Raw genomic sequence first — 12352 nt, forward strand, 5'->3', positions numbered from 1 at the left:
ATTTTACACCATTTTTAGCAATTTCCCTGCCGTGTTGTGGACATCCAAATAGCCTTATTAGTGAGCGAGGGAGTTTAGTTTTACGCATTCAGGACAATTTCAGCTATTTGGTGATCAGTAAATAATCGAGGCTGGACCAGGCAATCCAGTGATCAGCAACATGATCATCGATCTGCACAACTGGGAGCTGATGGCAAGTGACAACCAAGTCAGCGAGTCTGAGCACCCGACCCCGTTAGTCGCCTCTCACGACAAGCATAGTCGTTTTTTATGGCACATATGGGTTGGTGAAGGCCTGTTCTACTCCTGGCCTTCACGGGCCATTTAAAATACAAGATCTTCTACGTGACTATCTGATCTGTAACCATATAGCGCGACAAGAAGATCCAGGATAATGTGACACCATGTAATGTCGGTAACTTTATGTGTCGGAGTCGTTTTATGTGGATGTTAGAAATTAAATATAATTTAGTTTGCGACTCAAGTTGGAACGAAGAAAGTAGGATAGCATTAATGTACATTAGCCCAGCCTACGTTAGACTGACTACCTCTATAGGAATATGTAAACACCAAATACTGCTATAAAACGTCTTAATGGATACTGACAGTCAACATCCTCCTCTCCTCACACTGCAGTGTCGAAACTATTAACTCATTTTTACTGTCAAGAATCATACATGTTTTTCTAATCTTTTTCACATTGTACACAGTGGAAACACATTAATTACATCATTGTTTTTGAGTCAAATTGTATTCGATGAACCTTACATATGGTACTTGTGGCCACTAACAAGAGTGTCTGATGTGGTTGAAGCACTTCATCGTGTCCACATTACTCATACTGGACAAACTTGTGCTATGTATTATAGAACGTCATTCAATCACACAAATATTTTAATTGTCTGTTCTGATATCCGTGTTTTGCATGCTTTTCTGAATGTCATTTATTTGTATAACCCATTATATATACATGCAATGTATAGCAGATTAGTTTGGACTCACGAAGAAGCATTATCTTTGCTACACTGATACCTTACGGTAGTATGTACGGATGGATACCTTTCATTTAGAATGTGTAACGGCAGTTAATAATGTCAGGATGGGGCAGTAAGAAAGTATAATAGATATGTAGGAATGCCTGAATGACCACTACAACACCTGTTCGTGTTGTCGTTCTATGCTGTCCTGGACAGTCCACTTTCATGGTCAAGCCGTGGAGTGAGGGGTCGGGAGCCGGACTCCTAACTCTCTATATCACATTTATGCACTGGTGCACATTGCATGCTGGCGATTAGGTGTCCGAAGGTCTGGGTTCGAATCCCCGATGGGACTCAACTACAATTTGTACTTTTAAGAAATTATAAGCCCAAATATAACACAATTATGTTACATTGACCCACTTTCTAAATAGCATTGTGGACATGGTGCACATCCGTACAATGATTAACGCAACAAAAGATTCTGTTCTCACATGCTGACTTTGTCTTAGTCCAACTTCAGCACAAGAAAGGGCAGGTCCGTCCCATTGTGGGAAAACTCAGTGACGTCTATTTCGATGTCAGTATGAATGCTAGTAAGACTTAACTCATGTTAAAGGTATCTTTTGACACTGTTGAACCGGGCCTGACTTTGGTCACATGTTCCAATATGTTCGTTTAAACGTATATCTGATAAAACTCGTCGTAATCGGAAACATACCTGACATTCCTTCACTACTCGTCATGATTGTTTAACACAAGCTTAGCCTGTTCTGTCTCACATAACTAGTGTCTGGAAAAGGAACACCGCTGCTTACGACGTCATCCTAATACTCAAGAAAGGCAGGAGAAGCTCTTCATATGGGATGTCCTGCTCTGGACTTTCATCGACGTTTAGTGGCTTCAATGAGGCGAAGGCGTCAGACCTGCGTCCAAGGTGAACATATTCGCAACTGACCTTGTGAACTTGCTTGTGAAAACCTTACGACTCATTTGCTTGTACCACTATTCTATTCCACTGTCGATCATTCCATGTAATAATATAATCTTATTCGCCACAGCAGGCGTTTTACACTGATTCTGTTTGGTGTTTTTTTCACAAAACTCTGTGCCTCTAAGTATAGAACACTCAGCCCCGTTCGAAGGTGGTAATGAAATATCAAACAACCATGGAATGTAATCTGTTAAATGCTCTTCATATACAAAATTGGGATCTTGGTAAAATTTCGTGGTTGATTTTGACATTTATCACACTAATTAAATTTCATATCGGTATTTTGCCACTAGAAATAGGATTAGTCAGGTTTCTGCGCCATTTTAGTTTGGTTTTCAACTAAGTACATTTTGTAGCTTTACACTCTTCAAAACAGAAACGCATAATCCAGTTTTAGAAGTAGTTATGTCATTTCATGTACTATTTTTTTCAGTTGAAATAGGTGCAAATTCACAGGACTGTAGGCACATAGTTCGCCAAGACAACAACATCTTCTATTGTTGTGTTTCTGTTTACTTCAGTCCACATGATGGCGCCCAAGTTAGTACTTGGTATGGCCACCATTAGCAGCAATTAAATAAATACCAGTGGATAAGTCGACGAATTTGCTCATGTGGAATTCTTCCCCGCTCATCCAGGCGATGTTTGGTTTTCCAGGCATTTTACTTTGCATGATTTCGTGGTGATGCTTTGGTGAATATTTCTGTAAACGTTTCTAAAACAAGGGGAAAAATAAAATTGCCAGAAAGAGACACATTTTGCGCTGAAACCGCTTACAAACTTGTTAACCATTCGGCCTATTACAGGTTAGTTGCATGTGTGTTTATACAAAGGAATAAAGTACGTTTCAATATTCACAAATGCGAAATTAGTGCATTTAGTGGAAGTATAATTTGACCCATAGTTAGAAGGCACAGTAACTTCACTGGCAATTGATTCAGATGCTTAGCACTGAGCTCAGCAGGACTGGACCGAGTTTACCGGTTATAGTTAGCATTTGTCAAGCTAATTAAGCCATACATATTCTAACATTGGTCCCATGTGGTTTTCAATGCCCCACAACATGTGGCAAGCCACGAGCAAGCTACATCATACATGAAAGACCCGTTGATATATTTCATGGGTGCTGTGAAGGATACTACATGTATTCCCAAAGTGCCTTCCTCGTGACCTTAAGATGTAACCGAAACTAGTTAGTTTTCTGATATCCATTTCCATTTGGCTTGCTGGCTATAAACATAACCTTAAGCCAAGCAACAAAGACGACGACAAACTAACATGTTCTTGTGATATTTATATCTTTGAGTTTGTCAGAAATACATGAGGTGATGCAGGTCCTCTGGGGTGGTGTCCACCAGGTAGTTACTGCTTCTCTTGTTCTTGGTCCGACAGGGGTTGCTCGACCAGAGTCTGAAGGGCTGATGATGAAAGAGGGAGTTAACCAAATGTAATATTAACGACATCTAAACTGATGAACACAACGGAAAGGATCGGTTTGGTTTAGTTGTTTAACGGTGCACTCAATATTTCTATAACTATATGGGCTCGGACTGTAAAAGTTTGCGTTTGGAAAAGACAATGCAGTGATCAATGTCATGAGCATCAATCTTCGTAATTAGGATAGTATGACATGTGTCATCGAGACTCTCCACACGATCCCACTGGACGCCTTTTACGACAAACATGGGTTGCTGAAGACCAATTCTAACACGTATCTTCAAGGATACAAGGAAAATGGAATTACTTGAAAACACATAACAAGTTAAATCGAAATGTAAAGGTGAAATTTCTCTTCGCTCACCTTCAATAACGTTGTTTAGGGTCGTCTCCCTCTCGTCAATAGCGTCTGAAAATAACAAGTGCAACCAATACCTAGTCTGCAGTTGGAATAAATGATAATCTGTCAACTGATATACAACATCAACGTCATAGATTAACCAGTCTCCACTGTATGCTCAACAAAACTTCACGTGCATTACTATTTATCCCTAACATACCCGACGTGTTTCGCCAATGGATTAAGCTGCTTGATGGACCCAGGCAAAACGTCTTATGACAAACCCCAAATGAAAGGAAAGGTCAAAGAAAAATACAAAATAGTTGCTTAGCATAGCCAGCCTTCCACTTCTAAAAGTATGTCAACCAGTGTTGAACAATCGGCAGGAAATGAAAATTGTCAAATGACTGCCCCCTGCTCTCCTGTCTCAGAGACGGAGAAGTCAACACACATGGCGCTTCTTCTTGACACCAAGAAGCTTAATGCATCCATCGGGGATATATCTCAATCACAGTGTGGAATAAGCTGGAAGAGATGATGGATTCATGGAATTACAAAATGGACACTGCTGTAGATGAAAGTGGTGAGGAAGGCGAACTAGATAAGGAGGGTTATGTTCGTTCAGGTCAAATAACTCAACACGAATCTGTGAGTACTCAGAACGTTGCTCAGCCTACTGATGCTTGTAACAAGTTATCAGATCTATTTGAAGATAGAAATAATCCACGGAAGACTCTAGAGAAAACTTGTACACCTGACGCCCCTAAAAACCTGTGTTGGCAGATCTCAGTCTAAAGATTAATTAAGGCCTGTGTGTACCTATTGACAAGGAGCTTGCATCCATTGTCACTTCAGTGTTCAAATAAAACAGGACGAACATTCCTTGACTGAAAAAATGAAAAACTATAAGAAACCTGAAAATTGTAGAAGTCTCTATGCCCAAGAAGTGAACAAATTAATGCAGGACTCACTACCAAAAGGATCTCTCTCTTTGGATGTCAAGTTGCTGAAAGTACAGACTGACATTATGAAACTGCCATTTGCAGTGACTGAGTGCGTGAATTGTACTTTGCCAAAGAACGAAGAGATTCCAAATGAAATTTCATCAAAGCTTTATTAGGGATATGCCTTAGTATTTGGTGTTCATGCTAATGGAGAGATTCTTTAAAGGAGGAAGGAACTTATCGCCACAGTTGAAGGCAGAGATTCAGCCGCTTTGTGGGAAGAACCTTCAAGTAGGTGAGTACCAGACTTGCCTTACGGATCACAGTGACACACCATTACTGCCGGTGAACTGGCAAGTAGACTGAAATCATGGAGTGAAGTGACTCCTGATATTTTAGACACATCTGAAAGCTTAGAAATGCCTTTCAAATGTACACCATTGCAAGCTCATGCCCCAGCACAAATGAAATTCAATGAACATGAAAAACTAATAATTGACCAAGAGATCTCAGATATTCTGTCAAAGGACATAACTGAATTGGTCGAAGAAGGACTGCTCACTTCTAACATATATATTCGGCAGAAAATGTAATGGTAAATACCGCTTTATTCTGAACTTGCAGAATCTGAATCAGTTTGTTGAGATTCCAAAATGAAATGTCTGAGATAAGCACGTGATTCTGTTCAGCCAAACTCCTACAAGGTGTTAATTGATCTTCAAGATGCCTGCTATTTAGTTAAGGTAGGCAAATATTTGAGATTGGGCGAGGAATAATGAACCAGTTTATGTGTATGCCAAATGGTTTGTCATGTGCCCCACTCATTTTCACAAAGATTCTTAAACCAGTTCTATCTCATCTGAGAGAAGCGGTTCAGTCTTGGTTACATCGATGATTTGTTTACTCAATCTCTTTCAAAACCAGACACAAATGAACATATGCAAACTATGATAAGGCCTTTCTGAAAATAGTAAATTAGTATCTGCTCAAGAAATATTTTTTCCTAGGTTTTTACGTAAACTCTAGAACAATGACTGTAGAGGTATCAAGAGAGAAAGCAGACATTGCTGCAAATAGTCAAAGCAAGCAAGATAGAATGATGCTCAGTCTATCAGATTAGTTGTCAGTCTCATTGGCCACATGGCTGCATAGTTCAATGACAATAACCAAAGCAGGTACGTCTGTCACATTTCTATTGAATAAACACGCTTAGGAGTCTAATACAGACCGGATGACTGCAGTGATAAAGGTAACGGCGTATCCTCCAGACAGGAGACTCTGTGTTATGACTTTTCTACGTGAATATCTCAACTTCACTCCGAGGGAAGGAGTCAAACCTGTGACCTATATTACATAACATCAGAGATCTTCACGAGACACCATGTCAAGATGCATTAGGACTAGACTTTCTAGATCAGGAGTAGACGTTTCAAAGTTTAGGTCACACAACACAAGCCGCAGCTGCAACTTCTCCAGCAAGGATGAGCGCTGTGCCCATTGACCATGGACCATATTCTGGTCAATTGAATACGAAGGGATTACGTGCCCTGCCTTAAGTCCCTCCCTTTGCTTTACTATATACTTTGTGTTTCACTCAAGAACTATTACAAATACTGACTGGCACATGCGTACATACAATCTCACTCACTCCCTTTTTCCCTGTGATTGACTGATAGAATCCAGGTCAGACTTCACCTGACAGGTAAGCTTCGTTTAACCTTTTGATTATGCCTGGAAAGAATGGTATTCACACACATTAACTGCCCTGTAGTAACCATTTTCTATATAGATTCTCCAAATAAGAAGTTTCTTTTTTTTTTGCTCAGCATATATTCCACTACGGATGGCACGGAAACTGGGTCCCCTGTGAAACATTCATGAGTTGAGGGCTGGGATTCAATAATGACACCGGTAAAATATATTTATGTCCTTTCTTAACGGTGCCATCTACTACTAACATAATCTCCATCTACTTCTATAGCAATTTGTATAAGGCTTTCCACTGAGAAGGAAATTACGATAATCAAATTTATCTACCGCTTTTCTTTGAACTTTTGATGCTGAGTATATGCATGCGGAGTTTAATGTTTAGACTGATATACCGAATAATATTCATTTCGATCGACTTATCTTATTGTCCTATTTCTTCATTTGTTTATATATGTTACAATAAAAAATGTGAACTAAACCTAACTACGCGTTATTTCTTTTGTTGCAACATAATCATATATATTCACCAATTTCTAAATGCCTCTCAAGAATCTCAAAATAAATCATACCCCTTATTTCGTTCTGATCGCTGTCAAGACTGTCTGTAACATCCCGACCGGCAACTGCAGAGAAATATAATCGATAAGTAAGTAACATTTGTAAACACATAGCAGTAAAAGAAAGGAGGCAACTCAGGCTTTACCTAAATCCACTCAAATACATACTGCGTATTGGCCATATATATCTTCGAAATCTTGGGCGGAATCTTGGGCGGAATATTGGGCGGAATCTTGGGCGGAATATTGGGCGGAATCGGTACCGTCTTGGCCGCCACCCCAACCCATCCGAGTAGCTGAGGTAAACAACAAGCACAGCAACGGCCAAAAGAAGTGACACTCGCATCTGAAACAACACGAACAAGTATTAAAGAAAAGACATTGACACATTCTCATCATTAGAAAAATCATGTACTCTTCAACACTGTGTTATATTTGGAACTACACTTTCGCATATTCGAGTATATTGAGTTTCTACAGTTTGCCAGAACACAAAGTCAGCTATCTAACCCAGTCTGCCATCTCCCCATAATTCGCTTTCAGTAATAAGGAATGTGCTGTATTTGTTTGGTTTTTACTGTTTTTCGCCATGTCATTTTATATCGGTTCTTGTAATCTGGATATTTTCAGATGTCAATAACAAAGGGTAATTGTGGTGTAGCCCAGAAACGTATAGTATTTGTGCTCACTTGATTGCATAGACAATGAAACTCTTGTAATATACAGTGCGCAGATAAAGTTTTTGTATGATAAAGAGTGAATTTTGAAATTAATCAGTCCCAGCTTGTCAAACTGTTGCGTCAATTATTGACACTTAAATATTTCTGCAGTTTTGACTAGATTAAAGCATCCTCCATCATGGACGAGGTATGTTAATGACTATTAATGACATTAACAGAATTAGGTTTATGAGTTGAATTTTGTGTCATGATATATGTTCATTCAAAACCTCTAAAACATGAAGTTTGAGCAAAAGTAGATATACGTACATGGGTGGGATATGTTAAAGTGCTCTAAATTAGCCGAATTACCATAAAATGGGTTGAATCGTGCCCCCGAATAGTTGTAAGCTTACTCTCATTAATTTACAACCTCCACAACATGGATTCATTCAGCAAAAGTAAACATTCTCGTTCATGGGCCAGTGGTTTTCGGCCATGGCTGAATTATGTTAATAACGCTCTACATTAGCTGAATTAAATCAATATGACTTTAAATGTGTTTTATGATTCTTGTTAACAGAAGTTCATGCATTTACAACCTCCATAACATGAAAGTTTGATCAAAAGTTACAAGGGACAAATATGTTTGCACAAATAGGAACGGCGCATGCTATTCCACTGTGTAAAGTAATAACGTAAGATAAAAAGTACTTTACTCAAATTAGACAACGGTAGTTCTCTAATTCCACTATAGGAATTTGTGACGTAAGATATGCAATACATTTCTCAAATTAGACAGAGGTAGGTCTGTAATTCCACTGTATGAACTTATAACGTACGATAAGTAATACATTACTGAAATTATACAGTGGTAGTTCTGTAATTTCACTTGAAGAATTTATGAAGTAAGGTAAAAAGTGCATTTCTAAAAAAATAGGCAGCGGTAGTTCTGTAATTCCACTACATGAATCTATGACATAAGCTAAACAATACATCACTCAAAATGGACAGCAGTAGTTTTATAGCAGGAATGTTTGAAGTAAGATAAACAAGGCATTTCACAGATTAATCAGAGGTAGTTCTGGAAAATCATTGCAAAGTTAGTATACATTACACAGAAATTTGATCTAATCGTGCGCATATTTGTTTCTGAAATATGCTGTGAGAGTCTTTTGCGTTTATGCAAGTACCTTGTAAGTTATATTATGTGAAGACTTCACTATGTGATTGTACTCACAGATAAAGTTCAGGGAGGCTTTGAGAGACACATCAATATTACAATATTGTTCAGACACTGTAGCTTTACATAGTAGCCTTTACGTGAAAACGTAAACTATGGAAAACTACTACTACTACTACGACTACGACTACGACTACGACTACGACTACGACTACGACTACGACTACTACTACTACTACTAGTGCAGCTACTGCTAATACTACTACTGCTAATACTACTGCAGCTAGTGCTAGTACTACTAACTAATCTATTATGTATAATGTGTAAAAACGCAAATAAATACAAACAAAAATATTCATCTTACCGTGTAGACTGTCTTGATATATGATCCCGTTCGAATGTGGAGCAGGTATTTAAAGGATGCACGTGTGAAAAGCAATTAACGATTGGATGTAACAATAAAAGTGGGAGGTGATGAGTCGTGATGATGAAGAGATAACGAACAGTAGCTCAAGGCATAATTGACACTTTGAGATATATGGTTCCGGGTCGGTTTTGATGGAGCAGCGCCACCTGATGATATAAACTTGAAGCGTGTAACTGTAGAGGTTATCATGACCTAGCCATTACACGCTGCAGAAAAATCCCACAAAAGACACATAAATCTTTTCGATGTCTTGATTTGCAGAAGAGAGTAGTTAAAGAATAGGAATATAAAAACAAGACAACCAATGGTGAGTTTGAAGTAATTGAAGCTAAAGTGCGTGCATGCGTGCGGGTGCGTGTGTCTGTGTTATTATCATAATTGTAAGGATGAAAAGCGCCCCATTGCTTTCTGCAGGCAGGCAAATATGTCTGCATATTATCTTTATCATACAGTATCGATGACACGGGGTAGTAGTACCTACCCCAATTGTTGGTTACAGAATACTGTGTAAACTCTGTCAGTAGTGAGTGTGTCGGGTTTGTGAATTTAACGTATTTCTTTATATGATGAAAGCAAAGAAGTGAAACATAATTACATATATGTACAGCATTACTCTTCAAACACACCACATTTAACAAAAGCTATGGCAGCAGTTATGGTTCTTTTGTATACACCCACAGCATTCGTTGGGAGCAGACTCTAGCCCGGAACAGTTGGTGTCCTGTCCAAATGCTTCTGCAATGTTTTTTTTTATTTCAAATAGTTTTTGAGTATAGTTTTACGCCGCACTCAGCAGTATGCTTTCAAATAGAATTTCTTATTGTTGTATGTAAGCGTCAGCGGGACTCTTAGGTTTTTCTCTTGAAGGGTGGTCTGAGACGAAACAATACATTGCGTGAAATAATTATGACATTTTGCTACTGTTCTTATACAATTTATATTGAGACCCGGTGACAGAATTTTCTGGAAATTGTTAGGCCTGATCAAGAATATTCAAGTGTAGACATCTGGGACTCCTTTCACAAAGCACTCAGGTGATCGTGAGTAACTTTAGTACAAAGTTAATAAATGGGACTTGAGGTTAACCTCAGTTAAGGTTGCTTCGTCAAAGGAGTCCCTGATGTGAGATAAAGTTCTTGGAGCTCCTAGGACCGCATCACTCACGTTATACTGATAAGCACAGTCTGTGGACACATTAGAGAACATTGCACCGGTTCCATCCCGACGCAAATTTCATCGAGTGTCCATCGGTTGCGATAGGTCCACAGACATGCTACATCCATTAAGGAACAATGGAACAGGATTCAGTAACGAATGTTTCACGTCGCGGTTTGCCTCTGGTGGGTGCGCGTGTGACGCAGGAGTATCAGTATGAGGTTGAGACCGCTATGAAGGAAAATTTGTCTCTTCGTTTCAAATCACGTATGCCAGTGTGAATCCTACTGCCATACAGTTTCAGTTTGCACCGAATCCGGTTACGTAGCCTTGGACTGACATAGTCACATGACAATGTTTTGCCGTTCGGGACCTTCTTACTTATCACCCCTGTTCGAGTCATGGACGTCTCGTTTACTGAACACATTTGGGATTAGGTGGGAAGATCAGTGCGACAGCAGTTCAATTAACCCCAGACCCAAGAGGAACTTGGACAAGAACTCACTGACCAATGTCGTCGCCTTCTGGTGAGGGTGTTTAGTGAGGACACGTTGTCATGCAGTCACGCCCACCTTTGAAGGTCACACTCGCTATTGAAGAGATGCAGTATTATTTCCAACAAAATAATACCACAATCCATTCTTACCTAGACTATAAAAGTATAATAAGCATCTTTCAGATGAGTACACACATTACTGCCTGTGTTGTATTGAATTTAAGATGTTTAATCTGGTTCTGTATACTTACACAATATTAGAAATATTGATTGATTAATTAATAATGAATTTTTTTTATTCTCCTTTTCTACGTTGTCATGATGTTTACATGTATATTTCCAGCTGTTGCCTTATGCATTCATGAAAAACACAATGTCAGAGTGTTTTAGAGAGACCCACATGGCTAAAACATAATCTTAACGAGAATGAAGCTATATTGATAATGGTTCGGATTTCACACACTGTGTCAACATGAAGCAGATGTTGGTACTTGCATTTTCCGAAACCTACATCAATAGGCTGCCCCATCATTTACACCATCATGCATCACTATCGGCAGGGTGTATTGTAGCACTTTACTAATGAGTACCCGTATCACGACAGGACTATCACGAACACAGCTGTGACGTTCAGAAATGTCAGTTCCGGTCTGTGTGTCCACAAAAACCTACCTGGCTCTGAATGTTCCAAATTATCAAATCCAGACATTTGCCAATTTTGGAATATTTTGGATCTTTTCATATTTTAGACAAACCGAAACTCTTATGACAACCATTTACATATGACGCTTATTTCCCTAATTTGATCACGTTTTTTTCATGTGGTTTTATAACATATCCTGAATGTTCAAGGAGTTTAGGCTTGACTATTGTAAGTCGTGTTACGGTTAGTAATTTGCCGTGACAAAAGGTACAAGAAATTCCCTCAGAACCAGACAAATAGGCTTAACTATTCAATATTACGTGTTGACCAAAGGGCAAGATACAATTCACAATAGAGGTAGCTAGTGCAATGAATGGGTCACAAATATAATATGTAGTCACCAAAGTCTTGTTTTTCAGTGAGAAATACTTCTACTAAATCTTTCACAGCGAGATTTCTTGAATGTACATCAACGCTGGCGAAGAGGCAGACAGGTGTGGATAGGTGGAATGATGAGAGAACTCCAGTATTACTCTGAGTGTAAGCCCATGTGTGTGTCCTGTCAACACAACCAGCCTTTATACAGTGGAAGCTGTCAAAACGAACATCTGTCCAAACCGGCAAATTGACAACACCAGCATGTAATCTCAGTCCCTCGGTCTTTGGCTTGTACATATATCTTCAGCTCCATAATCCGGCCTAAAATGGATTATTTCTTCAGTCCCAGTGAGTGCCGGTTTAGACAGCTTCCAGTGCTACTAAAACACTTTTACCGATTAAGCGAAATGTGAGGCAATAACATTATTGTGTTGTACAGTCCTGATGTCGTA

At 39.1% G+C, this 12352-nt stretch overlaps 1 protein-coding gene across 1 annotated transcript; it reads right to left on the reverse strand.

The window, feature by feature from the left end:
- Nucleotides 1-3250: 3250 nt before the first annotated feature.
- LOC137290290 (uncharacterized) lies at nt 3251-9332 on the reverse strand. Its single transcript, XM_067821096.1, has 5 exons — nt 9166-9332; nt 7128-7305; nt 6972-7025; nt 3773-3817; nt 3251-3389 (listed from the first exon to the last, which is right to left on the reverse strand). The coding sequence occupies exons 2-5, from the start codon at nt 7303-7305 to the stop codon at nt 3334-3336; spliced, it is 333 nt and encodes a 110-aa protein (XP_067677197.1). The 5' UTR covers nt 9166-9332; the 3' UTR covers nt 3251-3333.
- Between the last annotated feature and the right edge of the window lie 3020 nt (nt 9333-12352).

This window comes from Haliotis asinina, chromosome 7, assembly GCF_037392515.1.
Source record: "Haliotis asinina isolate JCU_RB_2024 chromosome 7, JCU_Hal_asi_v2, whole genome shotgun sequence".
Taxonomy (NCBI): domain Eukaryota; kingdom Metazoa; phylum Mollusca; class Gastropoda; order Lepetellida; family Haliotidae; genus Haliotis; species Haliotis asinina.

What these genes read in the sequence shown, in the direction of transcription:
- LOC137290290 (XM_067821096.1), bottom strand. Translation starts at nt 7,305, where the DNA reads ATGCGAGTGTCACTTCTTTTGGCCGTTGCTGTGCTTGTTGTTTACCTC. An exon ending in CGATCAGAACGAAATAAGGG is followed by an intron (nt 3,818 to 6,971) that starts GTATGATTTATT and finishes TGTTATTTTCAG; the next exon opens with ACGCTATTGACGAGAGGGAG. An exon ending in CCTAAACAACGTTATTGAAG is followed by an intron (nt 3,390 to 3,772) that starts GTGAGCGAAGAG and finishes TTTCATCATCAG; the next exon opens with CCCTTCAGACTCTGGTCGAG.